We start from the raw sequence: 18856 nt of genomic DNA, 5'->3' as shown, positions 1-18856 counted from the left end.
TTTCTACAGGATCCAAACCATAACTCAAACAACTTCTCATGTAATGACGAAAATAAAAACGAAAATACCGGCACAGGAAACTTTGTACGCCCACTTTTAGTTGGGTTTCCATTGGTCTGCTGTTGGAACTGAAAGTGAAAATTGTATTTTTAAACCAAACGATTTTTGGCTAATGAACAATGTTACTCGAGACTACTACGCTGAAAGGGGAGTGAAACAGATTCGGAACAATTTCTGTAATTCTATGCGCACGTACCAGACAATTAGTGATTGCTGTTTGAAACAAAGAGACATAATGAAACATGACTATCGGCTTTATTCCTGCACTCACCGATCTGTTTTTGTGTCGCTTGGAGGAGGAACATACCAATTTGCAACAACTGGCTTCAATGAATAGAAGCATGGAAATCAAGGGTTAATGGAACATGAGAATTTCCACTCTCATCGTGATTACGTGGCAATGTTTAACAGACGGGGTAGTGAATTCTTCATAGTCGACAGCCGGCTGTTCTCTCAGTTGGAATTATTATTATTATTATTATTATTCAATGGTATTAATGTTTGATATTTTAACATGCTGGCCTTCTACTGTATTACTTTGTTCATTATAAAAAATAACAGTCATTGGAATTTTCTCTTATTAAGTTGAAGGAAAGGGGGCGCAAAATTATTTGAGTCCAGAGGCGTTGCAGTAAAATTCGGCCCTGAATGTAATGTTGAATCACTATTTTTAGTATCTGAATGATTCCTATTTCAGCAATGAATCTCAGCAAGACTTATATAATAAGGCATTCAGTAACTGAATAGCGCAGTTGATATTTCTCTTGTATTTATAAACTTCCAGATTCCTTACTTTATTCATCAGCATTTACCAGCAGCTTCACTCTTTTTTGTTCGTAAGCCATTGAATGTAACTGGAAGAAATAACTACATTCTCGAATATAGACAGGAACCAAAGATCGCCGACGTACATGTTAGGTGTAGAAGGATTATTTGTCGTCGATTTGTGGTGTTGTATAGAAAGATACAGGGAAAATTTTCTAGAGTGAATTATTTACGTGTAGATGATAAAAATGGGTTACATCAACGTGGGTCAGGAAATGTCATTTTTTGGCGTTTTATGACTTTTTAGTATGATCGTATTGCATTTAAATATGGATATTTTCTGGAATTATGAAATCGGGAGATAGTGGGTTCGAGCCCCACTGTCGGCAGCCCTGAAGATGGTTTTCCGTGGTTTCCCGTTTTCACACCAGGCAAATGCCGGGGCTGTACCTTAATTAAGGCCACGGCCGCTTCCTTCCACTTCCTAGGCCTTTCCTCTCCAATCGGCGCCATAAGACATATCTGTGTCGGTGCGACGTAAAACAAAATAGCAAAAAAAAAAATGGAATTATGATACACTCTCTTACCGTTCTTTAAATCTGATATTCAAAATGCCTATCTTCCTGACTGTATACATGCCTCTGTTCATCACCGTATTGATGATCATGATGATGATGATGATGATGATGCTTGTTGTTTTAACGGGCCTAACATCGAAGGTCATCGGCCCCAACATCACCGTATTAACTTTTGAACAAGCTCCGACATGGCTCATGGACTTCATGTTGTCTCATAGGCATAAATAAATAAATAAATAAATAAATAAATAAATAAATAAATAAATAAATAAATAAATAAATAAATAAATAAATAAATAAATAAATAAATAAATAAAATAAAATAAATAAATAAATAAATAAATAAATAAATAAATAAATAAATAAATAAATAAATATCGAAAGCTCATAACACTGATCAACAATAACACAACATTGAGCATTGTTTTTGTGATATTCTTTGTCTCTTCTGTTGCCACTCTTCTCCAATGGATGGGATTACTGATGCGTACGCAGTATAACAGCCTGCCTGAATATTGGCGGGAAGTTGCTGGGAGTTAGATAACTTCCTTCTTTAGCATGCTATTCCTCTTGTTCATACATTTTCTGATACTACTGCTACGTAACACACTGGTGCATCATAGTATTCGAGCTATTGGCGCTGGTTGGAATGAGCAGTGTGCACACTTAAAGGAATAACGGCAGAGGAGTGTTCACGGCTTCTGCAGCCTCATTCCAGCTCGGGAACTTTGGACTGTATGGTCGGCAGCGTAGTACTGTTCGTTAAAAGTGAGAAAACGTGCGTTTTTTTTCATTTGAGCGAGTATTTCATATGATGGCATTGCTTTTAACCTCGACGTTCCTACTGACTTCATTGTAGTGACCTATGTTGATTTCAGTTGGAAAAACCACAAAGACAGTCTTTCTGAGGATGTAAAATGTCAGGTGGAGAGTGAGTGTCTGCTATTATAATGAAAACTACCTAACATGATTGACTGGCAGTAGGCAAGTGGGCCTACCATCATAATGAAAACTCCCCAATTTGATTGTGACTGATAGGCAGGAGGGCCTGCCATTACAATGAACATTCTTTAACCCAGTCTTCATATGAGAAAAGACATATGGTGACTTTCCCGTCGCGTTTTGAGGTAACGTTAAGGGCTGTGCAATTTAATATAATCTTACTCACAACGTGTACACTACTTAACCTGGAATTCTGTATACAATGTGGAATTCCGCAGCGAAGCATTTAGAAGGTGTTAGTATGTTCATTTACCATTTTACAGATTTCATTCAATAATCTTACACTGAATAATTCAATATAAGTTTCATAATAAAGTACTTTTTGTAATATACCCATGTATTTGACTAACAGAAAGATCTTCATAGACAACTTTTACAGCGCCCTCTGTCGGATGGCGTAGTAAGACCAGTGGAGACAACATTCACTGAGCCATCTACTGGTGGATACAGTTAAATGCAATAAAATCCGAATAAATGACTATTTTACGCCAATAAAATATTTAATGAAATAAATAATATTTTTCTACTAATCCTGAAATGGAAACCTTTCCTTTGAAGTATAATACATAGGTGTTAGTATTGCGCTTTTCTCACAATATTGCGTTACACGTTCATATTATATATATATTGAAGTGATTGAGTATTTCCGCCTTCCTTTGACGTAGCCTTGGATATTATTCTATACCGAGCGAGTTAGCCATGTGGTGAGGGTCGCATAACTGTAAGTTTGCATTCGGGAAATGGTGGGTTCGAATTCCACCACCCTGGAGATGATCTTCGGTGGTTTCCCATTTTTACACCAGGCAAATGCTGCCTTAATTAAGGTGCAGCCCTACCTTCCCAATCCTAGCTCTTTTTCCATCTCTGCGTCACCGAAAACCTTCGATGTGTTAGTGCGACGTTAAACCACTAGCAAAAATTCTCCTCTAAGGAATTTGGTGTTGCTGTATTTATTATGAGCAAGTTTCTTTGCACGAGCATATTCTTCGGGTAATATGTGAAATTTATTGATATGCTCCGAAGTACGGCCGCATTGGCGAAAACATTCGTCCTTCACGTCACCTAAAGCAGAAAAGAACACCGTCAAAGGATTCAAGGAAGAATTATTGAAATGGTTTAGGATTAGTACAAATCAAATGAGAAGAGAGATTTCAGTTGACCAGTGAAGGAATGAGAATGAGGGCAAATAGGTGGCATAATTTGAACCTTTAAAGGACGTAGAAGAGAGAGGGAAGTAAAAATAATTGACTTCTCTCTATGGGAATATCGAGACAAATGTTCAGTTGACAAGTTTATAAGTTTTATAGCCAGTTTAGCAGGCGCGTTTTCTGTTAATTTACCAAATCACGTCTTATCTTGTGTTCTAATTTTAATGACCGGGTACAAGTGTGGAAAATGTCATTGAGGGGTCCCTCCCCCACCCAGTGCTGAGATAAGGCGATAGGGCGATGGTGGGGCGCTGCACGGATCACCTGTTGGCCCAGTGAGTCACGGGAAACGTTCTCCTGGCGCCGCGCCGCTCCGACGGGACGAGGGGAGAGACACTACGCTTGGGAGCACTTTTACAACATATGCTAATGAGAATGATTGGCCTCGTAAAACTCCGCTGACGCCGTTTTTGATACCTGACCCCTTATTTGTAGAAAGGATTCTCAAATCGTTGGATCACCAAGAAGATAGATGAGTTTAGTACGAGTTCAATCTATTTTCGCACTCTAAGAGGTGACGCGTTCATAAGGTCAATGAACCTTTGTATACAACACAATACAGCACAACATTCTCTTCTATCCGTAGTGTAGTCAGAAAGGTACATTAGTCTGTAGATCTACTTCTTTTTTAAGCATCCACTGATTTACTACTAGAATGCGAGAAGTTTTCCGTCGATCGAACGCATTTTATAACAAAAACGATAAGTTAGACGTAAGAACTGATAAAAACTCTATTTGGATGAATTTCTTGCTTTTCCCGAAGGTGGATTAATGCATTGACTATCAAATTGTATCCCATTCCTAGAAAAGATAATGTTTATGTACAAGTTGAACTGAAAGATGTTATGGGTTACTGTTAACCACTTATGGCAATCTATAGGGTGTATCTAAATATTGTAGCAAAGATCGGAGGTTGGGATCAAAACAATAAGAAATGTCCCTATGAACATACGTCCTGCAACGCGTTATTACTGAGTTACATGCAATGGAGTTTCTGGATGTACATTGATCACATCACAGGAGATGCTCAAAGTGTTCGTCATAAGCAGCCTCAACTTCGACTGGCAAAGCCACTCGAAGATGCCTGGGTCTTATCCAACAGCTGCACAGGTGGTATTGATACGCTGTTCCAGGTTACTCCACACTTTGCATGTGTCCTCACAGACAAAAGTCCAGTGGATTAATGTCAGGAGACCGGGAAGGCTAATGTGTAGACCTCGAGGCTCGATCCACCGTCGTTGGAAGGTTTTTGTCCGGAAACCGGCGTGCGTGCGAACTGAAGTGTGTTGCAGCCACATTGCATCCAAAGCGCTGATGATGAGTAACAAACGTATCATGGGGATTTTCAACTGCCCACGTTATGTGTGCGTCTGTGTGTGTTTTATAAGTTTTGATGTCATTTCTTCCAAGTAAGGCCCCATCGGTGAACAAAATGGACGACAAAAAGTGACAGTATAGTAGTGATCATGTGAAAAGCCTGTAGCTCAGTACTAATGCATTGTAGGTCATGTGTTAAATGGGGACATTTTCCTTGCTTTGATCCCAGGAATCATGCTGGACGTTTGTTACAACTGTTTAACTACACTTTGTACATGGTGCCAATGACAAATTTTTATCTGAGATATGTGTGTGTCGTAGGCAATATAATGTTTATTTTTCTCCTAGAATCGAGAATCTTCTTACCATGCTGGTAAACTGGTGGATAATATTTCTACTATCACCAAACTGCGATAGATGGCACTATGCAATCCAAAAAGCAGTTCATGGGACGGCCTGACAATATAACTCTTTGGATAAGACGAGACCGTTTGCAATGAAGCTTGGTAGGAAGATCATTTAAAACACAAGTAGCCATTCTGCCGTAAACATTATTTACATACTTACGTAGTAAATGTTACTGCAGTTTTAAATGGAACAAAATTTACTGAAGCCAGAAGTTGCAATGAAATTTTTTTACATGACCAATTAACACATCAGAACATTGCTGCAGCCCTGCGGCTGCTACGACTGAGCTTAAAAGCGGCTAGAGTTAACAGCCGGACAGCTCTGTATTCGGGAGAAGGAGGGGCAGGTCCCCACTGCCAGCTGTCGTGAGATTGGTTTTCCGTGCTTTTCCATTCTCCTGCACTAAGGCGAATGCCAAAACAGATACTGTTATAGGCCACGGACGCCACCCCCTCACCTTTCCAGCCACTCAAATCGCCGCGTCAAGTTTCCCTGGCCTGGGAGAGGGCGTAACCCTCTAGGAAGCCCGCCGTACCTCTTTGGGGTACAGAATGAAAGCGTTTTAGTAGTAGTTACGGCTGTTAGATAGGCTATCCACAACAGGACAAAATGAGTGATTCTGAGCAGAACTCACGCATTGCAACTTAGAAATTTCATATTGAGATCCGTATTGAACTACTCGTAGAAGTCCACTTTTTCAATGCAATTTGTGATTTATTAGAAGTCAAGGGTGGACTTCTACGAGTTAATTCTTTCATGAGCTTAGGACTCACGCAGTTTTCTCGCTCGTGCTAGTAACAAATGATAGTAATATCATGAACGTTTATAAACAGATAGCCAAGTTTTCATGCTATATAGCAGTTTAGCTTCCAATATAAATGATGCAGAAGGTATTAAAACTTTAATATGTTGGCATTAACATATACCGTACGTGTGAGTAAACTAGGATTGTGGAATAAAACATTCTTTTGGTGTTGCCAAAGTATTTTGGTATAACGCGTTTTATGTAACTTTAAAATAGAACTATAGGTATATTTCTACGGTGTATGTGTACTATCATTCTACGCCATAATCAGCTAACAGATCCGAGCCTCCCAGATATGTTTCAACAAATAATTATAACTCTACGATTAAATTCACACCAAAACAATTGTAATTAAATTTGTTTGGTTCAATCTAAACAGTTTCCTTGTGAATGTCTTTGGCAGTAGGAGTGATGGATTTCTGAGCCTAAGGTGGCTTGTTGATATTTTCACTATTAACATGTAGACAATAAAAAGTCACAGCTTATCACGAATCAGATTCGCATGTATGATCCATTAGGCGCTGGCGAAGTTCTTCTGTGACTGGGCTAAAGAGGGCACACAACGCTTCAGAAGCAGAGGGGATAGAAAATGCTTTGGTAGCTTGTATAGGTTGTCGGCACAGAATTTTAACATTCAGATGCAAAAAAAATTAAAAAAAAGCAAAGCAAAGTCATCTCCATACAGGCCATGAAGGCCCTTGGAGGGGTGGAAGGTAAAGGCTTCCACTATCCGTAACCTCGGCACTCGATGGGGTAGAGTGGTTAGCTCTATGCCCGACCGCCTTTGCCCCCAGGAATTAACGTGATACTCATTTCTGGTGTAGGCTGAGTGAACCTCCGGGCCATATGCACCTCCGGAAGTGGAAATCTAATTTCTTAAATTTTACGACTTCCTGGACTTCCTGACAGGGATTCAAACCTAGGTCATTCTGAGCGAACCGAGCACGCCTTTACCGCCTCGGCCAGGCAGCCCCTAACATTCAGATGACTTCTTCAAAAATGTATAATGTCATCCATTCATAATCAGTGACAAGTTTACACAATGTAAATATTCGTGTAAGCATATAAAATTGTGAATATAATGATGGGCTAAAAGAATGTGAGGATGTATCACACTAGAACGACACATATCATTCTGTCATTCTATCAACTTTCTTCAGGTATGTGTTAGCCTTCTATACATTTATATCTGTGATCGAAAGACTGAAAAACTTACAAGTGATTTTAACTGGATAGATACTGAAAAATCATGGCTTTAAGAAAAAGGTTTGCAAACAGTTTAATTCAAAACATACAAAATAATCCAACAATTTACCCGGCTTCAGAGATGACTGTTCCACTTCAGGAATCAAGTCGCAGAAGAGTATGAATAACGTCTTATAGAACATAAAAGCAAAGTAGTTACAAGGGATAATACTGACTGACAGGGAATATCACTTGATTCCGAGAGAGTTGACCATGTGGTTAACGTCGCACGACTGTGAGCTTGCATTCGGGAGATACTGAGTTTGAACCCCACTGTCGGAAGCCCCGAAGATGATTTTCCGTCGTTTCCAATGTTCACACCAGGCAAATGCTGGGCCTGTACCTTAATTAAGGGTACGGCCGATTCCTTTTCACTCCTATCCCTTTCTTTCCCATCGTCTTATAAGACCTATCTGTGTCGGTGCGATGTAAGTCAAAATGTAAAAAGGAAAAAAAATATACTTGATAAAGTTTTATGATTTGTCCTGTGTCTTTTAGTTCGTGGAGAAGGATTTATTTTTCTCGGAAATGTACCCGACAAATTACATTAAATATATCTAAATGAATCATATTCAGACATTTCGTCCCATTCACACCTAAAATAATTTCCATAGGCTGAAAAATACCATTCTAAAAATATGGTTTTCTGAAAGGATGCAAAGTAAGTACCGTTCTGCGAAAATATATTAATAAATTTCGTATTGACATTGTAGAAGTGGCACTGCCATGTGTCATTGCCTATTTCTTAACTTGCGACGTCTATAGGTTGTACATAATATAAATTCTCTCTTCTGTTCCATGTAATTAATTCGTATTCATTTATTCTTTTACCCCCACGATATCTTGATACGTGGCACTATGTAACCAAAAGCAGGAGAAAATAAAGAACAATTTCGGATGATGTGAACTGAGATGAGAGTGCAAATTCTGGAACGTGAAGAGGTACACATAGGCCTAATAAGATAAACACAATGAGAGATCAGTATGGGATGAGGGAGCAATACGACGGGGAGTCAAGGAAAAATATGAAAATATAATTCCCACACACTGGTACACTACTGTCTACGAATAGATGACCTCTCTCCTCAACAATCCCAGTTCTTCTGCACCCATTCCCTCTCAGCATCCGTCAAGCTCGTTTCTACATCCCAGCTACATTAAGACGGTGGGCTTGAACACCACTTGAGCGGTCGCTTTGACAGAGAAGTTTAGAACTGGGTGAAAGCTGGATAACAAGTATCAAATTAAGTGATACAGAGAGAAGTAGGGACTTCAAAAGGAACACGTAAGAGGAAAAACACAATGGCAGGTTATTTTGGGAACACGGAGCAATAGAAGGCGAAACTTGTAAACAAAAGAAACCATACACCATTTTATTATTATCCCTATTATGCGTTCCTCTTCACGTTTCTACCTCTTTCCAAATGAATAGATTTGACACCTGTCTGTCCCTTTGCATAAACATTATGTACAAAGTAATTGCAAATTATTATGGATAGTGGGCCTGTATGGGTTATTCCTCCCAGTAAATGTTCGATATAGACTATGAACAGTGAGAGTAAAGGAGTAAACGCTCACACCCTTATTAAACTGTAACACTTGTTCTTTTTGCCATCAACAACTTTCGACAACATTTAGAACGGATGGGTCAACTATAAAATAGACTTTCTCTATCTCACAGAACGTATTATTTATTTATTTATTTATTTATTTATTTATTTATTTATTTATTTATTTATTTATTTATTTATTTATTTATTTATTTATTTAATCCGTTTATCCTCTAGGGTTGGTATTCTCCCCGGACTCAGCGAGGGATCCCAACTCTACCCCTTCGAGCCCAGTGTCCTGGAGCATGAGATATTTGGTCGGGGATACAACTGAGGAGAAGGCCCAGTAACTCGCCCAAGCGGCCTCACCTGCTGTGCTGAACAGGGGCTTTGTGGGTGTTGGGAAGGTTGGAAGGAATGGGCAAGGAAGAAGGAAGGAAGGAAGGAAGGATGGAAGGGGCCGTGGCCTTAAGTTAGGTACCATCCCGGCATTTGTCTGGAGAAGTGGGAAACCATGGAAAAACACTTCGAGGTTGGCTGAGACGGGAATCGAACCCCGTCTATTCAGTTGACCTCCCGAGGCTGAGTGGACCCCGTCCCAGTCCACGTACCACTTTACAAATTTCGTGCAGAGTCAGGTGGCTCCGGTGGTGGCAGCTAATCACACTAGCCACCACACCACACAGACGGACTAGAACTTATTACTCCGTTCAGAATGGGATGATGAGGTTATTTCATTTCGTTCTTTTTTGACATAAATATGTTTTATGGCTGGGGGTCACCCAAGAATTTGTGTAACGTGAAGCGGCAAGATGTGTGACGGAAGTATAACCGTATCAAACGTGCAGGCTGTGATGTAAGGTATGGATGAATGGTCGGACAATGTTACCTAGCCACCGTGCAGGCAGTGATGTAAGGTATGGATGAATGGTCGGACAATGTTACCTAGCAACCGTGCAGGCAGTGATGTAAGGTATGGATGAATGGTCGGACAATGTTACCTAGCAACCGTGCAGGCAGTGATGTAAGGTATGGATGAATGGTCGGACAATGTTACCTAGCAACCGTGCAGGCAGTGATGTAAGGTATGGATGAATGGTCGGACAATGTTACCTAGCAACCGTGCAGGCTATGTCTTATGGCTGGTTGCAATCTGAAATTAGCAGCCGTTCATGGATGGCCATGACCTGGAGACAAATTTATGATCATTTGATTTTCGTAAAGAAAAGATTGGTTTCACTTTTCGTCCTTTAGATATTCGTTCTTTATTGAAAGCATTATAATTTTATCTGTCCATTACCTTAGTTTGTTTCCTTATTAGAACCAACCATTATAAACATTGTGAAATATTTTAGAAATCTTATATTTGTGGAGAGCGGTCCAAATGGGCCTGGGAGTCCTGGGTGCAGATCCCTGCGATACTATACAACGGAAACATATAGGACGTAATATCTGCTAATGTATTTAGTTCCAACACTGTTCTCTGTTAACCAGATTTTCAACCTTCCGAGTGAAATGGCGAGCAGCCGCTACTGGTTATACAAAATGTTTTATTCCGTGAAGGATCACAGGAAATCTTACGAGTTCTTACTTATTCCCTTAGATTGTAATTGTCGTGCTCATGTAGAGAAATATAACTCTTGCACGTTAAAATGATTTCAGTTAACATTTAAATGTGTATGACTATTGCTCACCACTGAATGTCGAACTAAAATAGAAGCAGAAACTTCGTTACTCGTGCACGAACAAACAAAAGTTGTTAATGTTCCAGGAGTGATGCTCAACTGCTGTGTGACAACAGAGGGCCCTCACATACGAAGGTTGGACTCACACATGTCCAGTGCTGCAACGATCGCAGCTACTGTAACAATGAAGACTTCAACCCCAAGCAATGGACTCTCCCACGTCTTCAGCCGGCAGCTGCTCCAGGTAACCTGAAACTGTTTTGACGATCACTAGAGTCAGAGATTTGTGCTGTGATTGATAGGTCCCGTGTTCATTAAGGGTCTGATACCGTGGTTAGTCGGTTCGAGTCCCATTGGTGGAAAAATATTTCACCATCAGAATGTTCGCCCATGAGCCTCTACGAATGCCACACGGCATTAGTCAATTAATTACTATTCAAAAATTCAAACTTTTGTGACTGATTAATATTAAACGCAAACTGAATGTTCCGACCATCTGTCTATTATTCACACTGGCTAGTGAGACAATTGAACAAGTGGCTGTGCGGTTTGTGTCACGTAGCTATCTATTTGCATTCTGGACCTAGTGGGTTCGAGCCCCACTGTACAAAGTCCTGAAGATGGTTTTCTGTGGTTTCCCATTTTCCCACCAGGCAAATGCTGGGGTTGTGCCTTATTTGAAGCTATGGTCGCTTCCTTTTCACTCCTAACCCTTTCCTCTCCCATCGTCATCTTAAGACCCATATGTGTTGGTGTGATGTAAAACAGATTGAAGGAAAAAAAGAAGGATCTATTGGAAGATTCACACTTTTGATTTTCTGGAACTAACAATGTCAACTTAAATCAGCGGAACATGCCATTAGGTGTTTCGTAAGTTCCTTGTTTCAGCTTTTATGTGTTAACTTCTTGTTTATATTCTACTGGCTGTTGTATCCTTCATTGACGGGATAGTAACCTACCACTGGTTCCCAATACACTCTTCATAAATTTCATAGGCGGTTAAATCATATTCAGATAAAATAGTGTGGGCCTTATATGATACTTGCATAGTTATAATGGTCGTACTAGTTAGCTCGTGATGTTTTCCAAGGCCTGGTAATATTTTCATATGATGACCACAAAACGCTTCTCGAAATTAAATCTACTGTGTCAAAACTATTTCATTAATGTGTACTTCACCAATTATTCGGTGATTCAGCATCAGACATAACATAGCGATAGAAAGCGATAGTAAACTAGTGTCTTTGTACCGAGGTTGTGAAGTTTATTTTAGGTACGCACCTAATGTAAATGATGTGCATGCACCATTTCAACCACATAACAGCACTCCTTCCATTTTTCAACCTCTGGCCACACCGGGGTTCTAACCCGGATCTCTGAGTACGGCAGCTAATAGCGCTAAACGTTACGTTACCGAGACGGACATAATATAGTGATATTATGAACGGAGAAGGGTCTGCCTGGCCGAGACGGTAAAAGCGTGCTCGGTTCGTCTGGAAAGACGTGGGTTCGATTCCCCATCAGGAAGCCGAAAAATATTAGAAACGAGATTTCCACTTCCGGAGGTGCACGCGGCCCTAGGGTTAACTCAGCCTGAACAAAAAATGAGTACCAGGTTAATTTCTGGGGGGAAAGGCGACCGGGCGTAGAGTTAACCACTCTACCCCACCAAGTGCGGAGGTCACGGATAATGGAAGCCTTTGCCTCCCCTCTCCACGGGCCTACATGGCCTGTACAGAGATGACTTTGCTTTGCTATATTTGTGATCTGGTGTTCCTCTCTGTCTTCCTTCTCCTTCATACGGATCATAAATTGTGGTTTACGAACCAAGTATCAGATTAATATTTAATACTTAAAAAGTACAAGGACCGAGTAGAGTACGCTCCGGCTTAACAGTGGCTGACTTTGGGTAGCCTTTCAGCTCTTCATTCGGGAGGCAGCGGGGCTGATCCTCACCATCCGCTCTCCTTAGAATGGTTTTCTGTGGTTTTTCATTCTCCTACACTAAGGTGAATGCCGGAACAGATCCTTGTATAGGACACGGCTGCCACCCACTTCACCTTCTCCGCAGCACAAATCACTATTACAAATTTCCCTCGCCTAAGATAGGGCGTTACCCTCTAAGAGACCTAAAATGAAAATTTTAGTAGTAGTAGATGTACTATGCTTTAAATATTGGCTGGAATAAACTCCATAGCAATTTTCCCCAGAAAAATATCGGCTCTTCAACTTAAACTTTCACACGACCTCCACTGATATTTCTCTTATATTTCACTGTCTCGGAAAAAGACATAGAACGAAAACGTTTTAAGTAATATCCTGAATAAATATCGTTTAGAACCAACCGTAAGAGAGATACATAGGGTTTTATATTTTAGGGTCCCTCTGAAGCCCCATTCCTGTTGATAATTTGATAATTTCGAACAACATATGGCTATGAATCTCCTCAACTTTCCCTAAACTTACGCATCAAGTTTCATGAAAATCCATCCATCCATTTTCCAGTGATGTGTGGAAGAGGAAAACAGACAAAAATCAAACAGCCCGACATATTGCATTCTTTCGTCCTGTTCGGTAAAAGAAAACAAGTAACATATTAATAATTAACATATTAATATTGCAGTTCCTCATACACGGTACATGCCAGACTTCACCGGGGGGTCTGCCTTGCAAGTGCTGCACTATGCTAACAAATCCACAGGAAATTATTACTACTACAGTTCTTATTAGGTTAATATTCATAAAGTACAGATTGAAGGAAGATTTCGTGTAAAGTATTACAGGGATTCGTCGTGGAACTCAGATGCGAGGAAGCGCGTGGATTGAATGGCTAGACAGGGGAACACTTAGAATAAAAACTACCCTAACAAAACTTGGAGATTGTATTTCTTCTCTCTCTTAAAATCCAAATAGAATAATTTAATGAAACAAGAAACAGTTGAACAATTACTCGGGAGTAGTGACATTTAACAAAGAGCTCGTCAGCGCCAACAATACATTAGACTTAGAAGTCCTTAATCAGGTACCAGTTTAATTGGGAGAACTCCCAGTCGTTAACTTACATATGAAAGAGCATAATTGCTCCAAACAGGTACAGTATTATAGAGTCTGAACTCCGATAACATACTGTAATACTCAATAAAGCCATATGCCACATTTTCAATTTCACCAGTAACCTATTGGGTGACCCCATTTCATAGTGTTCATACACAAGTTGCCCCATGATGGGCTTATCAATTACAACATTTCACAAACTGGTGAAGTACTGTTCACCAACGGAACCTAAATGTATACACGGTTACCCGCGAAGCCCTAATGAATATACAGGGGCATGTTGCCCATCCTACTAGGCCTTAAGAAGGAAAATAAAAAGGTTACAACAAAACAGGCCATCAACAAAAGGGAAGGAAGCGAAACACGAGCACTCCTTAAAGTACATTCGGGAAAAGTCAAGAACCTAAGTGGGCTTAAGGCCCAATGACACAGAGGCTAACCCCATGCTAAGAAGGGTGGCTAAAATGGGAACTTTTAAAGGCTCAGACATATGTCCAAATTTAGAGGTTGAAAACTTTAGTCTAGCTCAAAAGTAGAAGGGAGAGTTCGGGGGGTAACCACTCGTGCTCCCATATATTAAATATTTTCCCAGTACGGAATATAAATTGAGTCCGAAGACTCAATGTAGGTTCTACATTGTAGCGAAAAATAAAAGATTACATATTGTATTTTAAGGATAACCGCTGAAATCTTCCCCTCAAAACACACGCCGGCACAGTCACATATTTAGGTTAATTCTGCCATTACCTGTTAGCGCTACATCGTCTTCAAGCCGGCCACCCTCTGCCTCCCGGCCCGTCTAACCTCCGTCAAGTCGCGTACACAATCACCGGAGCAATTCAGACAAGAAGACCTAAAATTGCTCTCCTTAAGTAGACCCACAGGGGAAAGTTCTAGACTATATTAGAACCCAGAGAGCTGAAAGGCTAAATTTCCATTCACTAACATGAGTTCTGATTGGTTAGAGAACTTAGTTACAGGCATGCGATAGGCAGATTACATTAGAGGAGGAACCAGGTGAAGTGCAGACAACTTCGGCTCATAAAAAAACCAGTAAAAAGGTTTACCAACTATAACAAATTAAATTTCTCTGGCGATTAACTGGGACTTAGCCCATCAGAGATCGCTAGAAAATTGATGCCAGAGCCATCTAACCATCGGAGAAGAAATTTCTAGAAAGTATTACAAGTTCTTAATAACTGTCAGAGATGGTCATAGTGGAGAAGGCGCACGGTTTAAATAACCGGGAAAGGTGTACCCCTGGTGCATAAAATTTATAGGAAATGTTATCTAACGACTTTATTGTATTTTACGTTCAAACTGGTTAGAAGCACATACTAGTACACAGTACATGGGACCAACTAACAGGGGGACATTATTTCTACAATCACGCTCCTTTTATTTAGTCGTTTATCAGTCAATGTTCTTCTGACTCATGTATTTCGTTTTACTTCCAGGTAGACCTCTACGATGCGCGTGTTCCACACGGGACTGCTTGGAGAACAAAAGTGACACCTGCTCGACAGAGTTCAAGTGCTATACCCAGTACCTCAACAAGGGCGATGGCTCAAACCCTGTCTCCTTCGGCTGCACAGCGTGAGTGTCACTGGACTTTCAAGGGGAATCACTTAATAAGTCATTCTTACAAACTTCTATAGACTTAGTGGAGTTCGTGAAGGACGTGTGAAAGTTTCCTTTTGTCATACGATTTGAATGTTAATGATATAATGATGTTCCCCTCTCAAAAGAAATCATGTTCTTTAGTTGATTGAATTGTTGTTGTTCGCTGAACTTATTGTGTTATTGAAGACTCTTAATATTTCTTTTTCAATTTGGTACTGGAAGACAAGAAGACTGTGTGAAGACGATGAGGTTGCAGACCAGTAGAGGTCACGTTACAGGCATACATATTGCGGTAACCAAATATGACAGCTTCCGTTGAATGTAAATGTATTTTGTAAATAGTCTTATGTACAGGCAGAGTTGATATTTTAAGTATGATAGCTTATTAGCCGAAGTGATAAATACATTCTAGAGTTTTACTGAAAGGCAACGGTTTGATTCATTGCCAGATAGAGAATTTAGAAACTAGACTACTAGTTTAGTTTAAGCTGTCCTAACTGATCCGGTTGAAGCTCCCCTCATAGGAGTTAGAGAGACTAATTCCAGTCCTACATACTGAAGTTGTAGATAAGAGCACAGTTAGTTCATTAGCAGGAAAATAAAAACAGCCAATGGGATTTTACTGTTATCCTCTAGTCTTGTTCTTCTTCTACGGTACTTCTTGTCTTCGGCTGACTCTTGATATGGATTTCGCTCAATTTTACAGACGGATGCCCTTCATTAACCCAACCCTCTGTGGAGGAATGTTTTTCGCTTTTGCTTCTTTTATAATTTGAAGTGTGGTGCGTTGTGAATGCTTATGAAGACAAGTGTTTTAAAACACGCACAAACACCCAATCACCGAAGTAGAAGAAAATCAAACCCGGGCCCTCTAAAGAGAAGACCAGTAGGCCGACTATTCAGCCAAGGAGCCAGACTATTATTACTGTTGATATTGTTTTGTAGTAACACCTTTCCATTTGGAAGTTTCATTGATGTTTTGTGAATAGTTGCGTTTCACTTTCACTAATATCACGCATGAATATTTTATTTTGTACATCTTTCAAACTGCTGCCTTTCGGATTGATAACATTCCAAAAGACTGAACTTTAATCTTTTCAGACCCACCAGGCAAAGTGAAACAAACATTATTTCACCTTCTTCCTTAACATACCGGGCTGAGTAACTCAGACGGTAGAGCGCTGCCAGTCTGAGCAGGTTCGATCCTGGCTCAGTCCGGTGGTATTTGAAAGTGCTCAAATATACAGTACGTCAACCTCTTTGCTGGCACGTTAAAAAAATTCCTGGGGGACAAAGTTTCGACACCTCGGGGTCACGAAAACCGTAAAAGTATTTAGAGGGACGTAAAACAACTGTCCCTCCTCCCCAGTTGTATCTCCGGGTGTAGAGGTGGGATCCTCACTGAGTCCGAGGGATAAAAAAAACCCTGGAAGATAAAACAGATTACACAAATAAATAAATAAATAAATAAATAAATAAATAAATAAATAAATAAATAAATAAATAAATAAACAAATAAATAAATAAATAAATAAATAAATAAATAAATAAATAAATAAAATCGTTTTTTTTTCTTTTAAATGTTCATTTTCATAATTTTTATTAATGTTCAACATTTTATTGAACAATGGTGAATGCTTGATGTGCAAAGTAAGAGCTCTATGCTTTACAATATCGTTTGATTTGTCTTTTGCTTTTGTAAGGGGCCAGTACTGCAGACTCAAGTTTGTGACGCTCCCGTAGCGTCTAATTCATTTCGCAGATGTACTAGGTCCTTTTCGATCCCTTTTTGAGTCTAGTATCCACCCAATATTTTCTATAGGCTTTCACCCGGTTATTAGTCATATGGATCGTTTTGTCAAGTATACACATATTCGTCATTTTTTATTCTTAAAACATTCAAATTTTAAATGTACGGTCACATTTTAATTTTTATGGTGTTTTCTGATATATACTGTCGACAAACATCAAATTAAATCTCCCTTGCCTCTGCATGATATCTACACGCCAAGCTACACCGCGCGGTAAATAACTTTCGACTGCCGAAAACATACTTTTGACGATCATATTGTGATGTCGTCATGCGTATTGGATGAGCTTCTGTTATCATGTCGTGTGCAATCATTCTTCTCCTTTAATATAGTATACAGATATAATCACCTTTTTGTATGTTTCATGAACAGTGATTCATCAATTTTTTGCCGTATGTCACAAAAACCAGGTCACAAATGCCAGGTCCCGTACTTAAGTCCGCAATTCTCATAAACTTCGTTTTCAAACGCACACACATCCGTAACACTAAAAATTGAAATTTAAATTTTTGATTTTCTTTACCGAGGAAAAATATTTAAATGATACGGAGTGTCTGTCTGTCAATCTTAATATTACTGAACATTTCACTTTGGAATGGTATTGCTCTGCTGTACATTTTACTAACTCAAGGGTTCGCAGTGTGTTACTATGGTCACAACACAAACAGTCACTGAGCAAGTAATTGGAGATGTACATTTGTGTACCTGTGTTCTGAAGGGGTTGAAATCGCAATAACACTTTAGAGGACTCTTAAACAAAATACGTCATCATATTATTGACAACAAATATAAGCGAACATTGTTTTATGATTTTTTTTTATCTTTTACAATTTGATTTACGTCGCATCGGCACAGTTAGGTCTTATGGCGACGATGGGATAGGAAAGGGTTAAGAGTGAAAATGAAGCGGCCTGGGTGCAGTACAGCCCCAGCATTTGCCTGGTATGAACATGAGAACCACGGAAAACCATCTTCAGGGCACCGACAGTGGGGTTCGAACCCACTGTCTCCCGGATGCAAGCTCACAGCCGTGCACCCCTAACCGCACGGTTTATGAATAATGAAAACTGTTACCAGTTTTACTCCACAATGCGTTTCAGATGCTACAGTAGGCTCCATCGTCAGGTGGTGATATGTTGAAATGACATCACCATTCACCACAGAAACACCATTATTCTTTGAATGTAATGTGTTCCCGTTCGTATTGTTGGCTGGTTTTGCAGGTAGCAACTTCGGTTAATTTCTCCTGGCCCTGACCCAAATTCCCCTGGGAATTTCACTCATTCCAGGAAAAGTAAAGAACTTCGTTGACAAACAAGCTAGTTGTCCGACGTCGCTGCTTCAATTTGAATACGTCGCGAATATGAGAAACATTGATTCAGTATGTCAACTTTAAAAAAAATATATTGTACCCTAGAGCTTCTATTATTATAATTTTAGTGGTTTCATTTCATTGATCTGAAATGGCACTTTTTCTTAAACAGAGAATCATTGAGTGATCTCGTATTTCACACCACTTTTGTAGTGTTAAACTGTACAGTATCATATTATGCACACAGGGGCAGCTCACCACTACTCTGCGAGAACCGCCCTCCCACCAAAGCCATTGCTGACTGGCCATATATCCAGTGCTGCGACTACAGTGACTACTGTAACACAGGAAGGTTCATCGGTCCGCCACAGATGGCTCGGTTGCGACTCCCAGTACCGAGTACCGAAGGTAGGTACTGTATTTCTTAACAGCG

The 18856-nt window shown here is 39.9% G+C and overlaps 1 protein-coding gene across 2 annotated transcripts in view; it reads left to right on the top strand.

Annotated features, from left to right (window-relative positions):
* The window catches only part of LOC136878020 (uncharacterized), a 283166-nt gene that overhangs the window by 252136 nt on the left and 12174 nt on the right, over positions 1–18856 (top strand). The window contains exons 3-5 of one of the 2 annotated variants that reach the window (XM_067152051.2): positions 10710–10867; positions 15135–15273; positions 18671–18835. In XM_067152051.2, the coding sequence (XP_067008152.2) occupies positions 10710–10867; positions 15135–15273; positions 18671–18835 (462 nt within the window). The remainder of the gene's footprint in view (positions 1–10709; positions 10868–15134; positions 15274–18670; positions 18836–18856) is intronic. The other variant, XM_067152052.2, reaches the window with a different exon arrangement.

The sequence above is a fragment of the Anabrus simplex genome, chromosome 1 (assembly GCF_040414725.1).
Source record: "Anabrus simplex isolate iqAnaSimp1 chromosome 1, ASM4041472v1, whole genome shotgun sequence".
Classification (NCBI taxonomy): Eukaryota; Metazoa; Arthropoda; class Insecta; order Orthoptera; family Tettigoniidae; genus Anabrus; species Anabrus simplex.
Note: the sequence above shows the minus strand (reverse complement) of the source record. Positions and strands in the feature narration are given on the sequence as shown.